A 22740-nucleotide genomic window follows, 5' to 3' on the forward strand; every position below is an offset into this window, starting at 1 on the left:
TATGGAAACAAATGTGAAAATAATACTATTAGAAAATGCAGTTGTCATAAATGTTATTAACATAATTATCTTCATAGTTTTGCAAGGTTTCTAATCGTATATTTCTACCAACAGTCAAGTTGAAATTACTTATTTCCTCTAGAAGTTGATTAAAAATATGCTAGAAAAGGAACCCATTTTCCTTATATCAAAACAATAAAATTAAAGAAATGGAACAGAGGCAAGAGTGTGGGATCTGGGCAAATATCATGAGTTTTTATCCTATAAAGTGATTCTAAGAACTCTCTTAATTACTCTAAGAAAATAGATATTAAGAATTATATTATAAAAAATCATTATTTCAAAATTTTTCAAGAATATTATTATTTAAATATGGATTAATATTCCCTAGATTCATAATTTTTTTACTTTTTCATGGTGGTATTAGGTACCATAGATAAACTTAATTTACTAAAATAATTTATCTAGCTTTACTATAACTCTCAATATACTTAACTATTCAAATTAAAACCAAATATGTGCCAGGAATGGTTCTGGGTAATATAAGCAATGATAGTAACCATCATCATCATTAACAACATACATTGTGCTTATATGGGACTTAATGCAGGAAACTTGAGACTCGGATTCTATCCCTGGGTTGGAAAGAGCCTCTGTAGGAGGAAATGGCAGCCTACTCCAGTATTGTTGCCAGGAGAATCCCATGGACAGAGAAGACTGGTGGGCTACTGTCCATGGGATCGCAAAAAGTCAGACATGACTGAGTGTCTAAGCACAATGCATGATTGCACTGATATATGGCAGGACTTCTTCTAAACTCCTGTATCAACTGTTTAACATTTAATCACTCACACAACTCTCTGAGGTAGGAACACTATGATTATCCCTATTAGATGAAAGAGGATACCAAGGTTTTCAGAAGTCATATAACTTAAAGCAGGTTATGTAAATCTAGGTTTCCCTGACTCCACAGTTAAAGTTTCAACCATTTCACGTGCTGCCACAGAGCTTGTGACCTATTGATTTGTTTACAAAGTTCACTCTATTTCTTTCATCATGTAGCAGACATAGATATATTTCCCACAGTATAGAAATGAAGGACTTTCAAAAAAAAAAAAAAAAAACCTCCTTAAAAAAACATCTGTCATTGAAATAATGCTATTTGCAGCAACATGGACAGACCTAGAGATTATCAGACTAAGTAAAGCGAGCCAGGCAGAGAAAGACAAATACCATATGGTATCGCTTATACGTAGAATCTAAACTATGACACAAATAGATGTATCTATGAAACAGGCTCACAGACAGAGAATAAATAGGCTCGTGATTGCCAAGAGGGAGGGAGGCAGGGGAGGGATGGGCTGGGACTTTCAAATTAGCAGATGCAAATTATCCGTATAGAGAATGGATAAACAGCAAGATCCTACTCTATAGCATAAGGAACCATACTCATTATCCTCTGAAAAACCATAATGGAAAATTATATATATATAACTGAAGCACTTTGCTGTACAGCAGGAATTAAGACAGCATTGTTAATCAACCATATTTCAATAAATAAAATTAATTTTTTAACAAATCATTCATTAACTTTTAAAAGTAAAGACTATTTTATCAGGATTAAGCACAATGAGCAACTACCTTAAGAAAATACACTTTTAAAAAATTAGTAGGATCATTAGCTCTCTATAATTTTCTTTACCCACCATCAGAAGTCCAGATACACTCCTACAGTCGTTGTATCTATGTAATGACTGAAAGCCTTGCAATGGCCTGGGAGGCATTAGGACAGGAAGGGTCAGCTGATACTTTTTAATCCATTCTGTGTGTCAGTTACAATTCTTAATTCATGTTATCTCACTTAATCAGCACAGCATCAGTATTAAATAGTTAAGTATTAAGTAGGTTCTTGCCTTCAATTTTATGAGAAAGATGGAATTAAAAGTGCTTAAAAACTTGTGCAAGATTATACAACTTGTGAGTGGCTAAAATGGGATTTAAAGCAAATTTAAAATAAATAATTATTTTATCTGATATCAGAGCAAATGATCTTGACTGTGTTGTTATTGATATGTTATAAAATTAGATCTTGAAAAATTTCTCTTGAGGAAAAAAATTAACTTTTTAAGAACTTTGTTAATCTTGATTTTTGTACATTTTCAAAACACATAGGCTCCCTTGTGCAATTTCAACAACTGTGTGAAGTGAGTGCTATACCCACTTTACAGATGGGAATCTGAGATTTAATGACATAACATGATCAGCTGAAGTTGTCACCTACATCGGTATTAGATATTGGACTAGAATTCAGGTCTTCTTAGGACTTCAGTCCACTTTACATGAGTTCACAAGTGCCTCCAGAGTGGCGAGCATAAGACATGAAAAGGATGTGGAGCTCAGAGCAGAAGTGGCAGGGTGCTGCTGGTGACAGTAGATGGATGTACACCATGTGATGGCTGGTAGATGCTGGGCTGATTGAACGTCAGGTATAGTAGGCCAGTGCTATCCAATAGAAGTGTCTATAGTGATGCGAATATTCTATTCCACACTGCCCAGTGCCACTTATTGAAGAGACTTGTCTTTTCTCCATTGTATATTCTTGCCTCCTTTGTCATAGTCATATATAGCCCTTAAGCCCTTGAAATGTGCCTAGTGAAGTTGAGAGGTTAAATTTTAATTGCATTTAATTGTAATTAATGTACATGTAAACAGTCACACATGGCCAGTGGATACTGTATTTGACTGTATTGGCATAGGACATTTTTAGCATTAACTTCGGGAGTCAGCTTGTGGCTCAGCTTGTAAAAAATCCACCTGTAATGCAGGAGACCTGGGTTTGATCCTAGGTTGGGAAGATAACCTGAAGAAGGGGAAGGCTACCCATTCCAGTATTCTGGCCTAGAGAATTCCATGGGCTGTATAGTCCATGGGGTCACAAAGAGTCGGACACGACTGAGCAACTTTCATTTTCAGAAGACAGACCTGTCTTTCCTGCTGACACACGTCTATTTCATAAAGACCAATACAGCCAAATAAGTCCTCCCCTAAACTGTGAGCTCTAAACAACTTTACTTGCCTATTTCCAGTTGCCTCCAAAAGCACTAACTCTGTTTAATTAAACAGAGTTTAATTAAAAATTCTGTGAAGGAAGCAGGACAGTTATTATTCCCATTTTACAGACCAAGAAAATAGACCTCAGGTCATCAAAGTAACTTACCCACTGAGACATAAGCTAATGGTTTTAACCATCATGCTTGTTTATTTTTTCCCCATTTCCTTTTAATCACACTATGCATCTGTACTTTTATATTTAGAAGTACAATTAGAAAGATCAGAATGGCCTCTGAGCTAAAAGCCCTCCTATATAGGCCTGGAAAAATTATTTTTAGATGTGTCCTTAAGTTGCCTTTTTCTTTGTATTCCTCCACTTCTGAAACTGTGACTTGATGTTAATTTCAAGTGGTCCTTCTTTCCCTTGTTTGCATTCTTTCTTTCCATCTCACCTTTATCCCATTAACATAGCTTTCCTTGGTAGAAGCTTCTTCAGTTGGAAGAAACAGATTTCATTTGATTTAAACAAAAAGTTTATTTTGCTGTGAAATAAGAGGCCAAGGCTATGATTATCTTCAGACATCACTCCCTCTCTCTCTCTATCCTTCTCCTGTTGCTTCTCCGTTGGCCTTAGTCTCAAACAAGCTGTGCACCAGTAGTAATAAAAATGCTACCAGTAGTCCCAGTTTTGTCTCTTACCTAATCACCACCAAGCAATGAAAGGAGAGTTCTTTTTCCCAATAGAATTAACAGAACTCCTGGAATGAATGTCATTCATTGACTCAGGTTGCAACCCATCCCCAAACCAATCATTGTGGCCAAAGAGATTGTTCTAGTCTTTAATGTTGCATCATAACCCCACAACTTACTGTCTTAAAACAATAATTTTTTTATTACATCCTATGATTTTATTTGTCAGTAATCTGAATGTGTCAGCAGGTTGATTCTTCAGTTATGACATTGACAGAGGTTACTGCATGGTATTTAGCTGGTGACTAGACTGGACAGATCTGGTCCAAAATGGCTCATTTACCTTGGCTTAAAGTGGGTGGATGGAAGGATGGGTTCATCTGGGATTATCAACATAGTGTCTATGCCCTTTTCCAAAATGGTAGTTTCAGGATAGCTGAACTTCTAACAAGATGATCCAGGACTCCCAGAGAGAGGATTCCAAGAACAGATAGAAGCTACAAGGGTTTTCAGGACCCACCATAAGAAATCCCAGAATGCCGTTTCTGCTGCATTTGTTTGGTCAGGCAAGTTACTAGGGCCATCTAGGTTCAGCAGAAAGGCAACAATACTTTAATTCTCAAAGAGTGAAAGTGCTTGGTCATGTCCGACTCTTTGCAACCCCGTGGGCTATACAGTCTATGGAATTCTCCAGGCCAGAATACTGGGGTGGGTAGCTGTTCTCTTCTCCAGGGGATCTTCCCTACCCAAGGATCAAACCTAGGTCTCCCACATTGCAGCCGATTCTTTACCAGCTAAGCCACCAGGGAAACCCCAATAGATCTCAAAGAGAGGAGTAGCTATTTTTCTAATTTTCTGCAACAGTCTAACCTGCAGAGAGATACAGTGATATGATTGGACAAACCTGGTCATGTGCCATCTCTATTTCCATAGCGTGGGATCAGATTTACCTAAAACATCAGACTAACATTGTAAGGAAAGTAGTTCCACAGAGGAAAATTAGTATCTTGTTGCCAGTAGACAAAGAAACAGATGCTAGGTGTGTGAAAACAACAGCTATGTTACAAATTGACGCTGGTATCACCAAACCTGTGCTTCCAACAGGCATTCTGGAATTTTAAAAATGCATAAGAAGTTAGGACTCAGCCTGAGTTTGTACCCTAACCTGTGCCATCCACAAGTTGGGCTGTTTACTTAAAATCTGAACCTTACCTTCCTATAAAATGTGGATAATAATAGCTTTTCCAGAATTGCTGCAAGCATTAGCTGAAATACTCTATAAAGTACTTAAGATTTGCTCAGCAAATGTCATCCCCCTCACTTTCTTTCCCAATGAAACCTCTTCAGCCGTAGATGTGAGCTTCTTATGAAATTAGCCCTCCCTTTGAGAGTGGCATAGGAGATAGTAGCCTAGGGAGTCTCAATGCTTGGTAGAAACCAAGCATTGTTTACAGGCTACATCAGCCATTACTTCCCAAAATCCAATTCACATTGTTCAGTTTGATCAATAAACGCAGATGCAGGTTGGTCTCTGTTCACTGGAGAGAGAGATTCTATGCATCTTTGCAGTGACATACTATTTCCTGTTTCATCTTCAAAATTCATTTCTCTCAGAATCCTGAGCATCCAAGGCCATCGGTCTCTTAAGGAATATTGGAGGTCACTCAACCCATCGTAATAATGAAATTTTAGGGCTGAATTTAGCTTTTCTTTTTTATTGGTCATCACTAATAAAACTTGATTGATTACTATTTTTTTCCTGGACATTCAGGTGCTGGAAGCTGTCTTCCAAATTCAGCCATTAGATAAATGCATCTTAAAGTACCAGACCGATGGCTTCTCAGCCTGGCACTTTTCATCATGGAGCCAGGGCTGAAAGGGAGCTGTCCTTCAAGAAATGTTAGCCTTAGTTGATACATATTTTAATGTGAATGCCAGCTGAAAAACTTATGCTAGTAATGTTGCAGCTCTTCCATAGCTTACAGTTTCATTTATTCATCTCTAATGTGTCTGGTTCTTGAATGCCATCTAAATAAAAGTGGTCTTGGATTGAAAGCGATCAGGATAGTGTAAGACATCTAAGGATAGCATTAGCTCTTTCTCCCTCCTGCTTCTTGAAGAAGCAATAAAAGAGATTATTTCATTCTGGTCAGTATGCAGGGGTCATACCCCTGGTGGTAAATGAGATCGTTTTAGGTAATAATAGGATACTAAATAATAATGAATGCAGAGTAATTAATACTTTTTTTTCAGTTTCTTTCTGTCAGTCTGATGTCTTGAAGAACTCAATCAGGTACTACTATTGTGTCTTTAATACCTCTCTAAAATCTGCTCATTATCAATTTTCTTTTTTTAAAACAGACCAAAGACATCAGTTTAGGAGGGCAGCAGTATCTAACTAGATATAGTAACCTTGTTTGGGTGAGGGTTATGTTTATATTTTTGATATGAGAACAATGCTACTAGTCTACCACATACAGCAAGGAAATAAAGGTCCCTTTTCATATAAATTCACTTCAGTAAAAGAAACATTTCCTAAAAGTGGTAACCTACGGCTTAAAACTCAGATAGAGAGCTCTCTATTTGGGTCATGGCCTCCTGCTGTTTCTTTTGTCCTGAATTCTTGTCTATAAACCAAGGATCTCTAGTTGGGTTTGCAGCCTGGGTACAGGGAAAGATGCCGAGGCCTGTGGTCACATGACCTCCAATTGGAGGCGTGATAGAGATGCTGAGCAGATATCCTACTGGCTACCCCTGATGGAGATCTGAACTGAAGGAAGTACTCGGTGAGGACAGACCACTTGCTTCTGCCAAATGAATGAATTCATCCCCAGTTCCATCTACTAAAATACACTTTCCAAATGTGGAACCGTGGCCCTGGAGAAGAAATTCATCTGACAGAGAAACAGTACCACTCAAGATCAAAGAAAACTTGCTCCAGATCAAAAACGATTCTTTCCATCATTCTCTTGGAATCTTTGATTTGCCACAGCATTAGCATTTTATAAAGCTGATTTAATTAAGAAGAACTTGATCAAATTCCTCAGTACCTAGAACACACCCAGCTTCTCACCTTCTTGGCTTCCTCACAAACACACACATATATTTTGCTCCAGAAATTCTGAATCACCAATAGTTCCCGAAGTACAGCTTTCTAGACAACAATTCTGGGTTGTGCACAGCTTTACCTCCACTGAAAGTATCCATCTCTACTTTGTTTACATTGCAAATTACTATTCATCCTTCCACATTTACATCAGGCAGCACTTTCCCAAGCCTTCCATTGGCTCTGGAGAAGGTTGCTTCAGCTAATTCACAATTCTTCCCCTTACTAACAGTGTGAACATGGGCAAGTTACCTAACCCTCCTTTGATTCCATTTCCTCCTCTCTAAAATGTCAGTAATACTTCTCAGCTCCCAAATAGTATAAGTTGATGTGTCTATATGTTGCAAGTTGATATGTCTACTTGTGCCTATATGTTTCAAGATGTTAAGCTTCTTGGTCTAAACTGCACAAGACCAAGGAAATGGCCAATTAAAAGATTCCAGATTATTGCCTAGTGGTTTTATATCAACTATGCTCTAGGCTGATGCATTTCAGAAATGAATTGATCTTAGGATGAGTGTGTTTTGTGGATTTACGTACTGGACGTGCTTTAACTCTCTCTCTGCACTGAGGGGAGACATTGTTCAAGAAAGTTTGCAAAATAAGACTTACAATTGAAAGGAGGTAATTTCAGTATATTCCTTCTTATAGAAAGGGGCTCTTATGACCCAACAAAATCGTATAACAGAAAGCTGCTGCTGCTGCTAAGTCACTTCAGTTGTGTCTGACTCTGTGTGACCCCACAGACGGTAGCCCACCAGGCTTCCCTGTCCCTGGGATTCTCCGGATAAGAACACTGGAGTGGGTTGCCATTTCCTTCTCCAATGCATGAAAGTGAAAAGTGAAAGTGAAGTCGCTCAGTCATGTCCAACTCTTAGCAACCCCATGGACTGCAGCCCACCAGGATCCTCCATCCATGGGATTTTCCAGGCAAGAGTATTGGAGTGGGGTGCCATTGCCTTCTCCGATAACAGAAAGCAGTACACCTTTACTCAGAATTTTACATTAAGCCCTGTTGTTACAGTGATAATTTTTTTCTTTGAGAAAAGTTGTCATCTCAGAAATTGAAATGAAAATGGTGTTTGAGCTTGGTACTTGAGACTCAAGCCAACTTATAAACTCAGAGCATTAGAAAAAAATTCCTTAAGCCTGTCTTCTCCCCAAATCACATCAATTCAAATAAATTTTCAAACTCTCTCCTACTGGCTGGGACTCAGGTAGAGATCCATTTCAGCCTGCTACAGGTAGAATGGAAAATGATTTTAAATCAACAATAAATAAATACTAGAAGCCCTTGCTTTTGTTACTCTGTTTCTCTCTTTCTTTTGATGGCTGATTTTCAGTCCTTTCCCAATTTCTTTCTTTGCTCCAGCCAGCCTCAGAAAATACTTCACCATGAGAGCAGTTTCTATATGTGTTCCTTTTCTTGCTCAAATAGTACATCGAAATGAATCTTAATAGTTTAGCAAAATTGAATTTAGCTTCTCTAGACCATAACAGTTAGTATTACTCCATTGTGAGCATATCTGGATTGTAATTAAGAAAATTCAACATTACCACTGACACTGAATTGCTCTGGGAAAATGCCTAATTTACATACAGCTATGCTAGTTTGGTATCTTCCACATCTGGTGAGTTGTGAAGGAAGGTGTGACTATGCATGCAAATTGGAGACACACACAATGAGGACAGAAAACCACTCTCAGGACTGTCTATATGTCAATTGAATTTCTGAATCTGAATGCCAAATAAAAGGTCACTCTTTGACGATCGTGAATATTTAGTAGTTGGTGGATAGAAATGGCAGTATCTGGCCTAGGCACAAGTATCTGCATTCATTCATTCATTCAGGTAGTCCAGATATTTATTAAATACCTTCAGTTTTACTTAGGATTGTATTAGCTGGCAAGTAACAGAATCCCCAACTGTAATATCTGGAGTAATAGGAATTGATTTTTCTCGGATAACAAGAAGTCCAGAGGCTTGGATTGTTGATGTTGATTTAATGACATAAGTGCCAGCCTTGCAGCCATTTTCCTGAACGTTCCTTGGTGAGAGCCACTGAAGTTGCAGCTGTCATTTAAATATTCAAGACAGGAAGTGGCAGATGAGGGGGCAGGTAAGGAGCAGGCTAGCACTGAACTTTGTAGAACTGGGGTCTAGGATGGCCTCAGCCACAGTCTGATGGTCGGCAGGCTAATTACTCCAGGAGGGCATCAGATCGGAGAGCTCTTCTCAGCTCACATGACCTTTCATCATGGTCAGCTCAGCATTCCAGAGGGCAGCAAGCCCCAAGCAAGCAAAAGTATTTTCGATCTTCCTGTAGTGTTTGCTAACTTCTAATTAGGCAAACAAAGCACATGGCCAAACCCAGACAAAAGGAGTGAGGAAATAGACTTCATTCACTTCCTGATGCAAGGAGAGGTGAAGTCACATTTTAAAGGGTGGACACAGAAGAAGAGGAAGACTGTGCAGCCATTTCTACAATCAAAATGAAAAGGTAGTATCACCTGACATAAAGAAATAGTAAATACAAAAAATAAAAATCAATCAGAATTACTAAATTCAAGAAGACTCTACAAACCACCATGGTAACCACAGTCGTCCCCACCTCCTCCGAGGTCTGTAGCCCTCAGATGGAGAAGTACTTTTCTGGCTTCTAGGTATTGCTGTTGAATTTTAGGAACACGTTACCTCCTGCTTCCAATTTAGGTAAACATAGAGGTTTTCACAGAGAAGGCAGTGGCAACCCGCTCCAGTACTCTTGCCTGGAAAATCCCATGGACAGAGGAGCCTGGTAGGCTGCAGTCCATGGGGTCGCTACGAATTGGACACAGCTGAGGGACTTCACTTTCGCTTTTTACTTTCATGCATTGGAGAAGGAAATGGCAACCTACTACAGTGTTCTTGCCTGGAGAATCCCAGGCACGGAGGAGCCTGGTGGGCTGCCATCTATGGAGTCGCACAGAGTCGGACAGGACTGAAGCGACTTAGCAGCAGCAGCAGAGGTTTTCATGGAGAAGGCAATGGCAACCCACTCCAGTACTCTTGCCTAGGAAATCCCATGGACAGAGGACCCTGGTAGGCTGCAGTCCATGGGGTCACTAAGAGTCAAGAACGACTGAGCGACTTCACTTTCACTTTCCACTTTCATGCATTGGAGAAGGAAATGGCAACCCACTCCACTGTTCTTGCCTGGAGAATCCCAGGGACAGAGAAGCCTAGTGGCTGCCGTCTATGGGGTTGCACAGAGTCAGACATGACTGAAGTGACTTAGCAACAGAGGTTTTCAATTTAGCATGAAGAGTAAGGATGTGTGGCTTGAGGCAGTAGAACTATCATTCTGACCTTTTTGCAGCTGGTTGCATCGAAAATATTGCAACATTTATATTGCTGGCTTTCTTTGATTTTCTAGCCTTCCTTTTACTATCATCATGAACATGAAAAGCTGCAAACTGTCAATGTTGTGAATTTACCCATATATGTGGTAATTTCTAAAGGCTAATTCTGGTTGTTTAAATAAATTTGTTTGATATTTAGGCATTAGGAATTTAAAAATAAGGACCTTATATCATTTTTCATTTGCTCATCTACCTTAAACTCATCATAAAGCTTTGACATCACTTTTATGTCACTCAGATTGCCTATATTGAATGATGATAAGCATAGAACATATAGTCTATAGCTATTTTCTGATAAATGAAGCTGAACTTTTCCAAACTATCACAACAATTCCACCAAATTGACCATTCTAGTTGTAGGGCATTGTATAAGAAAACATAAAGAAAGCACCAATTGTTATTTTGCATTTCTCAAGGGATTGGTGAGTGAAGACATATGCCAAAAAGATACTGCACAGTTCTTGCTGAATTATAAAGATAACCAGTTATCAAAATATTTTGCCATTTCAAACACATACACACAAATAAAATTAGATTCAAGAGCACTCTGTGATCAGGGTTTACACATCTCATCCTCACATGAAAGTTGGGTTATGTTTTCTGAAATTAAATTAATTATAATAAATCAGAAGGCATCAAAGTCTTCCCCAGAGACTGTGTGAGCATGGTAGCATCATAGTGTGTTTTTGTCTTATTTTATCAAACATTTATGAGACAGGCGTATAAAGCACTGACTGCCATAGGCTCTTCATCCAAGCTTCAGCTCAGCTCAGCTCAGTTGCTCAGTCGTGTCCAGCTCTTTGCTACCCCATGAGTCACAGCACGCCAGGCCTCCTGTCCATCACCAACTCCTGGACTTCACTCAAACTCATGTCCATCGAGTTGGTGATGCCATCCAGCCATCTCATCCTCTGTCGTCCCCTTCTCCTCCTGCCCTTGACCTTTCCTGGCATCAGGGTCTTTTCCAATGAGTCAGCTCTTCGCATCAGGTGGCCAAAGTATTGGAGCTTCAGCTTCAACATCAGTCCTTCCAATGAACACCCAGGACCTATCTCCTTTAGGATGGACTGGTTGGATCTCCTTGCAGTCCATGGGACTCTCAAGAGTCTTCTCCAACACCACAGTTCAAAAGCATCAATTCTTCGGGGCTCAGCTTCAGTCCTCCCCATATTTCCATGCTCTCAGTTGTACTTTGACCAACCACACATAACATCCTAATGAAATAAGAGAAACAATGTTTCCCATTCAATTCCCCAGGATTTGGCTTCTAAGGCAATAGGTAAAGTCATGTTTGAGACACTTCTCTCCAGCTTACTGTCAATTTGCAAAGATCTGAAGAGGCCTAAGAGGTTCCGGGTGTCCTGTTCTCTCTCCCTTGTTTGAAGTCTCCCTCAGTGCCAAGAACATCTCACTGGGAGTTTGAACTTGCCTTTAATCTAATCCATTTAGAAAATGACTCACAGTTTATGGAATAAAATCGAGAAAATTGATACCTTTTCATTAGGCTGACAAAGTCTTTTCTACTGCTGGCATCTGATATATGTTTTCTGTTTAAATTTTATTTATATCAATCTTCTCTAGTGGGAGCAAAATTAAAATGAAAGACCTTACGATCAGTGTGCAACTTTCCCATTACAGCTCAGATAGCAGGCACTGGTTTTGCAAAGGATCTTGATGCCAAGAATTTTCTGAGAGTAATTTAATATTTGAGATCGCTTACAACCTGGAACCAACCAAAGTGATAGTTTTGTATGTCAATAACTGTAAAAGTGATTACCTTACCTATGAAAAGGAAAAAATGGTACTTAACTAATATTATTTGATTCTATTAAATCTGTAGCCAGTCTAGAAAATAAACTATATTATATAATCTAATAATAACCTTTAAAGTTACCTTTTCAAATTGAGAAATAAAAATATCCCTCCAAGGAGCAGTTTCCTACATTGTAAGAACAGAGAGCTAGCATCCAAAAGTATACAGATGTATAAGTGTCTTGAAAGTTGCTTGTAAATATCATTTTAAAATCTGATTTCCCCTTTGATTTAAAATGCAGAACCATTGTGGAGTTCTTCTTTATACCCACATCAGTGTTAACCCCTTTCCCCATTTATTGCCATGAATGTAAACAGATTGAATTTACAATCCATAGGGACACAGAATTTCAGAAGGACAGCATAAGTGCTTGTTCTTTCAGAAATAGCAAGATTTTCCACACCAGGTTGGCTAAGCCTGAGCGATCCATGTGCAGTAGCCACATACTATCCACTGGAGACCTCCAGGAGATATCAGAGCACACTAAGGACTCCAACGTAGTGGTTTTGGTTTTGTTTGGGGCTTAGTGCCTTCACTATGCCATTCTCTCTTTATTCTGTGACAGCGCTCTCAGTCAGATTTCTTCAAGGAGGAATTATTCACAAATAAATTGAGACCTTATTATTGTATTAGGTCACTCTCTTGATAGTCAAGTTGGACTATGAAAGTTGGCAGTTAACTAGGCTCGCTAGGTAAGCAACATGTTCCTGTAACTTGTTACCCCTCAAAAGACAAACAAAATCCATAATTCACTGAAATCATTAGCAATGCAAACAAGTATTGGTGTAGCTGTGCAGAGAAATGGGTTCTTTGGTTGGGAAATACCAGTTAGTATCAAGTTTCTGAAGGACTCATTGATGATATAAATATCACAAGCACCAAAGTGAAATCACTTGGTCATGTCCACCTCTTTGAGACCCCATGGACTGTAGCCTGCCAGGCTCCTCTGTCCATCAGATTTTCCAGTCAAGAATACTGGAATGAGTTGCCACTTCCTTCTCCAGGGGATCTTCCTGACCTAGGGATCAAACTCGAGTCTCCTGCACTGCAGGCAGACTCTTTACCATCTTAGCCACCAAGGAAGCCCAAGCACCAAACATTTTTTTTTTTTAACCTTTTGACTCAGAAATTCTACTCCTTGGATTTCATGCTAGAGAAATAAATATGTTGCAAAGATGTATGTGCAAGGTCATTCATATAAGCATCCTTTCTAATAGCAACCAACTCCCCCCCCCCCGCAAAAATACGACTTTCCAATAATAGGGGATAGGTTAAATCAGTTATGCAGCCCTCCTATGGGATATTATGCAGGCATTAAGATAATGATGCCTCTTACTTAATAATAGGCATGGGGAATGTTTGTGATTTAGTGTTTAGGTTTTAAAGAAGGGTACAGACAGTACATGTGGTATGATATGGTATGTGTTGGTAAATACATTTATTCAAGCAATTTAAATATATATATTGACCACCTACTATGTGCTAGCACTGTTCTAGCCATTTGGATGTACAAAGTCCAAACCTTCATGGAGCTTACCATCAGGTGGGAGGAAAAGACAAGTATTAGGTCAATAACATATTCTATAAATTCGGGTAGTAGTATGTGCTATTAAGAAAAGCAAAGCAGAATATGAGGGGAAGTGGCGAGTATGAATTAGTTTAGATAAGTTATCAAAAAAAGGCCACTTAGAGAACAAAGAATTGGAATTAGGCCGGGTAATGTCAATTCTTGGAGAAGAAAATGGCAACCCACTCCAGTACTCTTGCCTGGAAACTCCCATGGACGGAGGAACCTGCTAGGCTGCAGTCCATGGGGTTGCTAAGAGTCAGACACAACTTAGTGACTTCACTTTCACCTTTCACTTTCATGCATTGGAGAAGGAAATGGCAACCTACTCCAGTGTTCTTGCCTGGAGAATCCCAGGGACGGGGGAGCCTGGTGAGCTGCCGTTTATATGGTCACACAGAGTCAGACTCAACTGAAGTGACTTACAGCAGCAGCAGCAATGTCGATTCTGGAGAAGGAATGGCAACCCACTCCAGTATTCTTGTCTGGAGAATTCCATGGACAGAGGAGCCTGGTGGGCTGCTGTCCATGGGGTCGCACACAGTCAGACATGACTGAAGCGACTTAGCATGCATGCATGCTTTGGAGAAGGAAATGGCAACCCACTCCAATATTTTTGCCTGGAGAATCCCAGGGACAGAGGAGCCTGGTGGGCTGCCGTCTATGGGGTCTCACAGAGTCGGACACGAATAAAGCGACTTAGCAACAGCAGCAACAAGGATGTCAATTCTGGGAAAACATAGCCCAGACAGGTGGGTAGCCAAATGAAAAAGAGAGAGCTTTACAGGTGTGCAGAAGAGCTAAAGGGGGAGAGAGATGGTAACAAAATGGGGGGAGATGGGTGGAGATAGGGATGGTGGAAAATGTGGGTTGGGAGATAGGAGGGGCCAAGTGATGTGGATCTTTGAAAGCCATTGTAAGGAGTTTAGGATTTATTCTCTATAATGGGGACTCTTGGATTAAAGAGATGAATGATAGGAAATTATTTGCATTTTTAAAGATCATTTTGGATGCTATGTCATGAATACTCAGAGGGAAATTCTAGGAAAAACATACCCAAATGGAGCAATTTATCTCTGCCTAATGCAATTAGGTTTATGTTCCTTTTTCTAATTATCTGTATGCTTTGAATTCTAGAAAAGAATATTTATTACTTTTAAAATTAAGGAGGGGAAAATGTAAAGTTTTCTATGGTTGGAAAAAATAAGAACAACAAAATTTCACTTCCTATTTACTGTAAACTTCAGAGTTAGTCTTTAACATAAAATGTTAAATTTGAGAATATGAGAAATGTACAGGATTTTTTGTCTAATAACTGATACTTTGTGTTCTTTCTTAACCATATATTTTAAATTATGTACTTACATAAATTCAATATATATATATGGATTAAATTCAAAAATAAAAGCATCAGTTTAAGGAAAGCAAGACTAGCATCCAGTGTTTGAATTATACGTGGATGTGTGAAGAGAGTTGTCATGTATTAAAAGCACAAAATAAACCAGAGACTCCAGTCCTGGTGTCCAGACCACAAAGAAGGATATTACTGCTGGCAGGAATTAGGAGTGCTCCCTTAAACTGGCAAAGGGTCTGAGAATTCTCTTACCAAGCAGACAGCCTTTTTTTTTTCCCCCCTAAAGCACTGGAGATGATACCCTGCATCCTGATAAGACAGCCCATGACAAGTACAATACTTTTTTGTGTTTTATCTTATAATTCAGGTAAAGTTAACCTTTTACCTCATAAGAAATGTATTTATTTGCTTCCGAATGAAGATACTTTGGTGATTACTTGGTGGTTAGATTACCTCCTCAGTGAGGACTTCTTTCCTGCCATCATGCTGACACTCTAAATCAGATCAGTTTAGTTTCCCTTAAAGCACATAGTATTTTTCTACATATCACAGTTTGTAAACACATGTTACCCCATCATTACATACAGTGTATATCTCCCACAAGAGATTGTGTGCCACTTTGGGGTAGAAACCATGTCTCTTTTATGTCCAGCACAATACTTAATGAATAGTTTTCAAATGAATAAAAGATAACTTTTTTCTTCAAATACGTTCAAGGAAAACTATTACTCAAGGAGACTGTACCACATTTATCTTGTGGCTTTAAGTATGGCCCATTTCATAATCCACATCCTCACCTCTACCCTCACCAGGATAAAACTGCCTCAGTTTGAAAAGCACTAGAATAGAATTAGTAGAAGAGAAGTAATGCTTATCAATTCTATCATCAGCTATTAATTCTGTATATGTCTCTGAAATATATTATAGGTCCTATAAAGTAGTACAGTCTAATCAGTACAGTAAAAAAGAAAATATATGTCTCACAAAACTGGGATAAACTTCCATTAAAAAAGGCACTCATTCTCTGTAAAGACAATTGCATGAATGCATACATAGCTGGCTAGAACACATGGATAAATAATAGTAATAATTTTCCCTGTGTTGAGCTTTAAGCTTATTAGGTATTATGCTAAGTATCTTATTTCATCTAAAATTCACAATTACAGTGGTGATTTTTATTAACTCCATTTATAACTCAGGAACCTGAGACTTGAACCAAAGAACTTTCAGAAGCCATTCTACCAATAAGTGATGGAGTTAAGGTTCAAACCTGAGTCTCTCTATCACATACCCAAGAGTTTAGAGTCTTAACCATTCCCCAATCCCTCCAAACTGGATCCAGTTCTTAAATGTGAGCTTACAGGAAAGAGGGAGCTCAGAATATCTACAGACAATGGTATTCAGTGCCTTTAATTTTCTGTTTCCTTTGATAAAGACAATCACAAACAGGGAGTCACTGCAGGTCTTTTGAAGAAGAGCCTCGTAACAGCTGTTCCAACAACCTGTGCAAAAATGGAGGCTGGAGAGCTGTCCCATTCTTCTAATGGAGTCCCAGCCATTGCTTTAAATTGTGTGACAGGTTGCACAAAAATGAGCCTGGAAATTTGTCATGATTGATGTACTTATAACCTACTTCTGGGAACATGAATGCAATCATATGTTCAATCATTTAATTTATGCTCAAACTCTCATAGAAGCAAGCTGAGAGTTTAGCATAATATTGAAGAACAATGGTGTAGTTGCTAACTTTGTGAAGAACTGCCTTTTCACTTTGGGAATGATTTTATTCTTTTGAGTACTAAAATGACGCTGATGATAATGATAGCTAATATTTATTAAACATTTGCTGAATGCTAGACAATACTAAGTGCTTGGGATGAATTTCTCATGTGAACCTCACAATCCTTTGAAATAGTCACTATTTTTTCTTTCTCTTTATTGTTTCATTGTTTTATTCATTCACTTATGAGTGAATGAACCTGTCTTAAGCTACTGTATGCCATTCAAAGATGAATGTAATATGATCTGTGCCCTCAAGGAATTCACTACTTAGTGAGTAGAGGGAGTATGCATGCATATGAACTGTTTGCTGTCACTGTTGAGTTACTAAGTCATGCCCTACTCTTTGCGACCCCATGGACTATAGCCTGCCAGGCTCCTCTGTCTATGGGATTTCCCAGGCAAGAAAACTGGAATGGGTTGCCATTTCTTTCCCCAAGCGATCTTCCGAATCCAGGAATCAAACCCAGGTCTCCTGTTTGGCAGGCGAATTCTTTACCCTTGTGCCACCAGGGAAGCCCCTGGCACATGAGCTAATAAGTTAATAATTAGTGTCCAGTGTGGTTAGGATTACAATTAACACGGTTGAGATACTGGCAACTGTGTTTCCCCCACTTGTTCCTAACATCACTTTCCGCTCTACCATACTTCACGATTCTAGAGCAGGCATCCAAAAATCAAGACCTGTCGCTTCTCTGTCTGAATGCAGCGGTGCTTACCTGGCATTTCAGGTGCTTGCTTCTTCCTTCTTGCATCTTGCATATCACTGCCAAATTCATCTTCCCCCAGTCACCCCTATAAATAGGTCCTCCCTTTGCTTGGAAAATCAAGAATATTCAATGATTTACCTTTCCTTAAAAAATAAGTTAATGACAAAACAATTTTTTTTAAGCTCAGGCTCCTTGCTTTAAGAAACTTCTACAACCTTACTAAGAGTTTCTATTTTCCTACTACTCCCAATCGTGAGGCTGCTGTTCTTGTACATTATAATATTTACTACTGGAGGAACACTTTTTGTTCATTTATTTCTCTTTACCATAATTCATGCTAAAATGCTAATAGTGTTCATATTGAAAAACCCTGAGCTAAGCTGTGGGCTCTTAGGGTACGGACAATGTCATGTTCATTATTTTATTACTCTCAGCAAATCAGGGAGCTTTGACTAGGCAAAGTACCCAATAAATATTTGCTGAACCACAACTCAAATATATCTACTGAAATGATTTTTAAAAAGGACAATTCTTAGACAGTATTTTTTAAAATATATATTAAACCCATTGATTATTATATCCCATTCTATTTTCATGGGGAAGTTCCTCACAGTGAACGACAACCCAAAAAATAAAAAAACAGGATTTCTGCTCCATTTACAATTGATCACCAAAAGATGGATTCACTCTCCTTTTATAGTCTCTCTTCTGCTTGATAGCAATAGGACCTGGTATAAGGGCAAAATCAAGACTCATGATTAAAGTGGCCTTAGTGATTTTAAGAATCTCTCAAGGAAAGATGAACATTCTTGAAAAAGTTGAAGATCAGATATTTTCCTGAACATGGCACTTTCATAGAATCTCAGAATCCCAGGGTTAAAAGGGACTTTTAAGGTTCTTTTTCATAATCACCACAGATAAGAGAGAGTTGGGTTTTGCAGCTGATATTTAATTCAGTTCTAAGAGAGAAAAGTTCTTAGAGCAGTTAGGCATCTACCTCATATGTTTCTTATGGATTCACAAAGTGTTCACTAGTGGGAATTTCTCTTAAAATGCTATGGCAAATGAAGCAACATGTAGCTGAGACTAGGAAAAAACAAGTGTGATCAACTGTTCCTTCCCAAATTATTTTTTAAGTTAATTTTGCAAAAAAACTGAATGTTTTTGTTTTCTGCAAGTGTTCAGGTTGATACAGAATTTATTTTCAATAATAATAGAGCAGAAAGAATTCATTCATCCATTCATAAGTCAATACATGTTTTTCTTAGAGAACTATGATTTTTAAACTCACAACTAAAATAAGCTAGCACTATCATGGTGCAAATCATGGGTTTTTGCGGTCAAGCAGGCCTGAATTCTTGTGTAAATTTCTGAACTTCTCTACCTGTGTAAACTCGGGAAAGTTACTTAACCTTTCTGGGCTTTATTTTTTTTAATCTAAAAAAACAAACAGTCTCATGATATCTACTTCATAAGATTGCTTTGAAGACTGAAATAATACATTTAAAAGTATCTAACAGAGAGACACACAAGAAGTATTCAGAAATGTCAGTTATCACTTGTATTATTGAACTGACCATTATAATGCAAGGTATCTTAGAATTATTTATATTTACAGTTTTATTATTATACTTATCTCTGTAATAAAAATTATTAAAAACAACTAACTAGCATTAATATTAGCTCATTTTATTAAATCCAATTGTTCATTCCTTGTCCAATATTCAGAAGGTTTTCAGTAGCTTCCAAATTGGGAGAAGAGAAGGCAATTTTTAAATCCTTTCTTTGTGAATTTTTTAAAAGATATTTCAGGAAATGTGAGTTCAGAAAAAAAGGTGGGGGGACGAGAAACTATATTTTGACCTAGGCCATAAAATAATAGGTATTAAAATGACTGTGTAATGCACAAAGCAGAAACAACACAGGTCTAATAGCATCTTAAGAAAAGCGATCCTGGAAAAATGAACTAGATTGTAAAAAGCCGGAGGGAATACCAAGTCATCAAACTCCATGTAGAAGAAGCAACTGTAATACGAATTTTTCAAGACCATCGGCAGATCTGGGACATTTTTATTCTTAAAAAAGCTTTTTCTCTTTCCCTCCATGCTGGTGGGTCTTTATAAACTTGAATTAAAAGTGATACTCAGGATTTGAGGTGCATTCCTTTTCCTACAGCCTACGTGTTCATTCGGGAGATATTAATGCTTGAGAGAAAGGGGAGAAGCTGCTTTGTTAGCTTGCAACAAAGTAGGTCAGCTGTGAGAGGGCAAAGAGCAGTCTGAAGAAGACAGAATGGGGTCCTTTAGAAAGAGGCAAAGATACTAACGGCTGACCTTACCAGCAGTTGTTCATTATCTGTGAGCCTCTGTGAATGGAGGGGGACAAATGCTAAATCTAAGACCTTTGGGAAAGGCAGTTTCCCCTCCGAGCAAAGATCATAGGGTCTCTGTTCTTGATGGTTGAGATGCAGGGCACAATACTGAAATATTAGGTGGGCTTTAAGGGGACAAGCGTGGCAAGTGTCATTGGCTTGTGTGTGACCAAACTCTAGCCAGAAGGGAGCCTCAACCTGGAAGCTCTCAAGAAGCACTGCCAAACACTGACTTGTATCTTACGTTCCTGAAAGCTTTGCCATGTGGTTTTATTCCCCTTAACACTACATATGCTTTTCTTGCTTCCAAAATATATGCTTCTCTATTTAGTATTGTCAACCTATTTGTTCATACAAATAAGGCCTCTTAATTCATAACAAGATTCTTCTTCTACTCCATATCCTGATGCTGAATCCTACTATTAAAAAGAAAATTATTCAAAGTGTTCATAGTCATTTTGGACACTCTAGAATAGTGATCCCCACCATTTTGGTACCTGGGACTGATTTAGTGGAAGACAGTTTTTCCACAGACTGGGTGTGGGGGGATCTCTCAGGATGATTCAAGAGCATTACATTTGCTGTGCCCTTTGTGTTAGTTGCTCAGTCGTGTCTGACTCTTTGCCACCCTATGGACTGTAGCCCGCCAGGCTCCTCTGTCCATGGAATTCTCTGGGTAAGAATATTGGAGTGGGTTGCCATTCCCTTCTCCAGGGGTGTTCCCAACCAAGGGATTGAACCTGATTCTCCTGCATTGCAGACAGGTACTTTACCATCTGAGCCACCTGGGAAGCCCTTTGTGAACTTTATTTCCAATGTAACGCCACTGCTTATCTGAAGGTGAAGCAGGTCCATGGTCCAGAGGCTGGAGACTCTTGCTGTAGAGGATTTGTGTTTCCTGTTTTTAGTCCAAGTTTTTCAAAAATATCACATTGTTTTGCATATGGATAGAACAATACGCAAGATTTTACTTCCTCTGCTTGCTCTATCCAATAGAGTTGTGTTTTCTGTGATTTGATCTAGTCTACATGTAAAGTGAAGTTGCTCAGTCGTGTCTGACTCTTTGCAACCCCATGGACTGTAGCATACCAGGCTCCTCTGTCCATGGGATTTTCTAGGCAATAGTACTAGAGTGGATTGCCATTTCCTTCTCCAGGGGATCTTCCCAACCCAGGGATTGAACCCGGGTCTCCTGAATTGTAGACAGACACTTTACTATCTGAGCCACCAGGGAAGTCTGTCTACATGTAAGGTGTATATCAAATGTAGGCAAAGTTACCCTTGGAAAAAAAAATCTTTAAATTGACCATAAAATAGAGAAGATATGATTTTGCATATATAATCCTGCAGAATAATTGTTTTTCAAAGGGAAGTTTGAGGAAGACTGAATTCTAAAGGAGAGGAAGTGTGAAATAAGAAAAGTGTGGAAGAGGGAACCTTAAATGCAGATAAATGTCTGGATGTTTAAGCCATTCTGCTTCTGAGGTAGCAGTCTGATCTCTCTCATATATGCTGGATGGATAGAGAATTTTAATATGCTCCTGCTTCCCTATACCATGAACTCCATTTCATTTTAACATTAATGCCCTGTGATATCAAGAGATGTCCTGTGGGTTCTTTGTTGTTTTGAGACAAAACATCATGGTAGAGACAACGTGGGAATGTGAGGGATTGAAAAGTGACTCTATTTTTTTTTTTTTATAAAGACCTAGAGTTCCAGTTCAGTGTAAAGACAGCCATTTGGAAAGTATCACAAAAGAAACACTCACAGATATGTTAAGGATTTTTCATGAAAAAGCCAGGTGAATTTGATAAAAAATAAAAATAAAAAAGCCAATGCCCTGAGGATCCTCAGAAACAACCAATGCTTATGCAGAAATCATTTTCACTCAAGATATTAAAGCTCTGGGGCTGCTTAATTGGTACTGAGTGAATCCAGTCTTTAGTTTTATAAAATCTCATTATCCAAAAAAGTGTGCTATAAATCCAGCCACTAAATTCGTCGCCAGCTTCCTAATGTGGTCATCCTTGGTGTCACCCTAAAAAGTAGAGCTGTTTTATCAGAGGCTCAGGTTTTAAATTTCCACTCATATCCCCTCAAACACATTGAAAGGAAACACAGTGAAAGCTCACATCGAATATACTTTTGACTGTAAACAAATAGTTTCCTTTATTATCACTGTTGGTTTTAATTTCTCAGGCTTTCTTTTGTACTTTACATCAATTTTTTTTTTCTTTTTTCAGTAGGCCTTTGAAATTCTCAAAGACCCTAGGCTGGGAGATAAACCCTAATGCTGGGGGTGAATAAACTGGCCTTTCTGAAAAAGAACAGCTCAGTCAGTCATTCTAAAGAACATTTAGTCCTTTTGTCCCTCACACTGAAAAGAAAGTACCAAATCCTTGATCTACAAAACTAACACAGAAGTTTCTCTAAAAAGTGAGGTCGCCATTCTTCATATTTTCATCATACAAGGAGATTCTGGACAAAATGTAGCTTGATGAAACCAGATGGCATCATTATATTTGCATTTTAAGATGTTTTAAGTTAAAATCTTACTCTTCTTAATAGTGTTCTTACCCAATCATGAAAGGTTCAAAAGGACCTAATGCATCTCATAGAAAATTAACATCTATAGAAGGACACAGTCTCACGCCCAGATTGGATGAATTGCAAACAAACTTGTTTCCTGTCTTTGCACAGCCTCCATTGTGATCGGGAAATGGTGGTGTGAGATGGAGCCTTGTCTAGAAGGAGAAGAGTGTAAGACACTCCCTGATAATTCTGGATGGATGTGTGCTACAGGCAATAAAATCAAGACCACAAGAGTAAGTTGTTTTCTTTTTTTGGAAATGTCTCATGCATGTTACAGACTGTACTGTTTGCCTTTGTGTTGTATA

General features: G+C 38.6%; 1 protein-coding gene across 2 annotated transcripts in view; it reads left to right on the forward strand.

The window, feature by feature from the left end:
• Positions 1–22740, forward strand: part of FAM19A1 (family with sequence similarity 19 member A1, C-C motif chemokine like) — a 506092-nt gene that overhangs the window by 474656 nt on the left and 8696 nt on the right. For both annotated transcript variants that reach the window (XM_027523127.1, XM_027523126.1), the window contains exon 4: positions 22544–22668. In XM_027523127.1, coding sequence (XP_027378928.1) covers positions 22544–22668 — 125 coding nt within the window. The remainder of the gene's footprint in view (positions 1–22543; positions 22669–22740) is intronic.

This window comes from Bos indicus x Bos taurus, chromosome 22, assembly GCF_003369695.1.
Source record: "Bos indicus x Bos taurus breed Angus x Brahman F1 hybrid chromosome 22, Bos_hybrid_MaternalHap_v2.0, whole genome shotgun sequence".
NCBI classification, from domain to species: domain Eukaryota; kingdom Metazoa; phylum Chordata; class Mammalia; order Artiodactyla; family Bovidae; genus Bos; species Bos indicus x Bos taurus.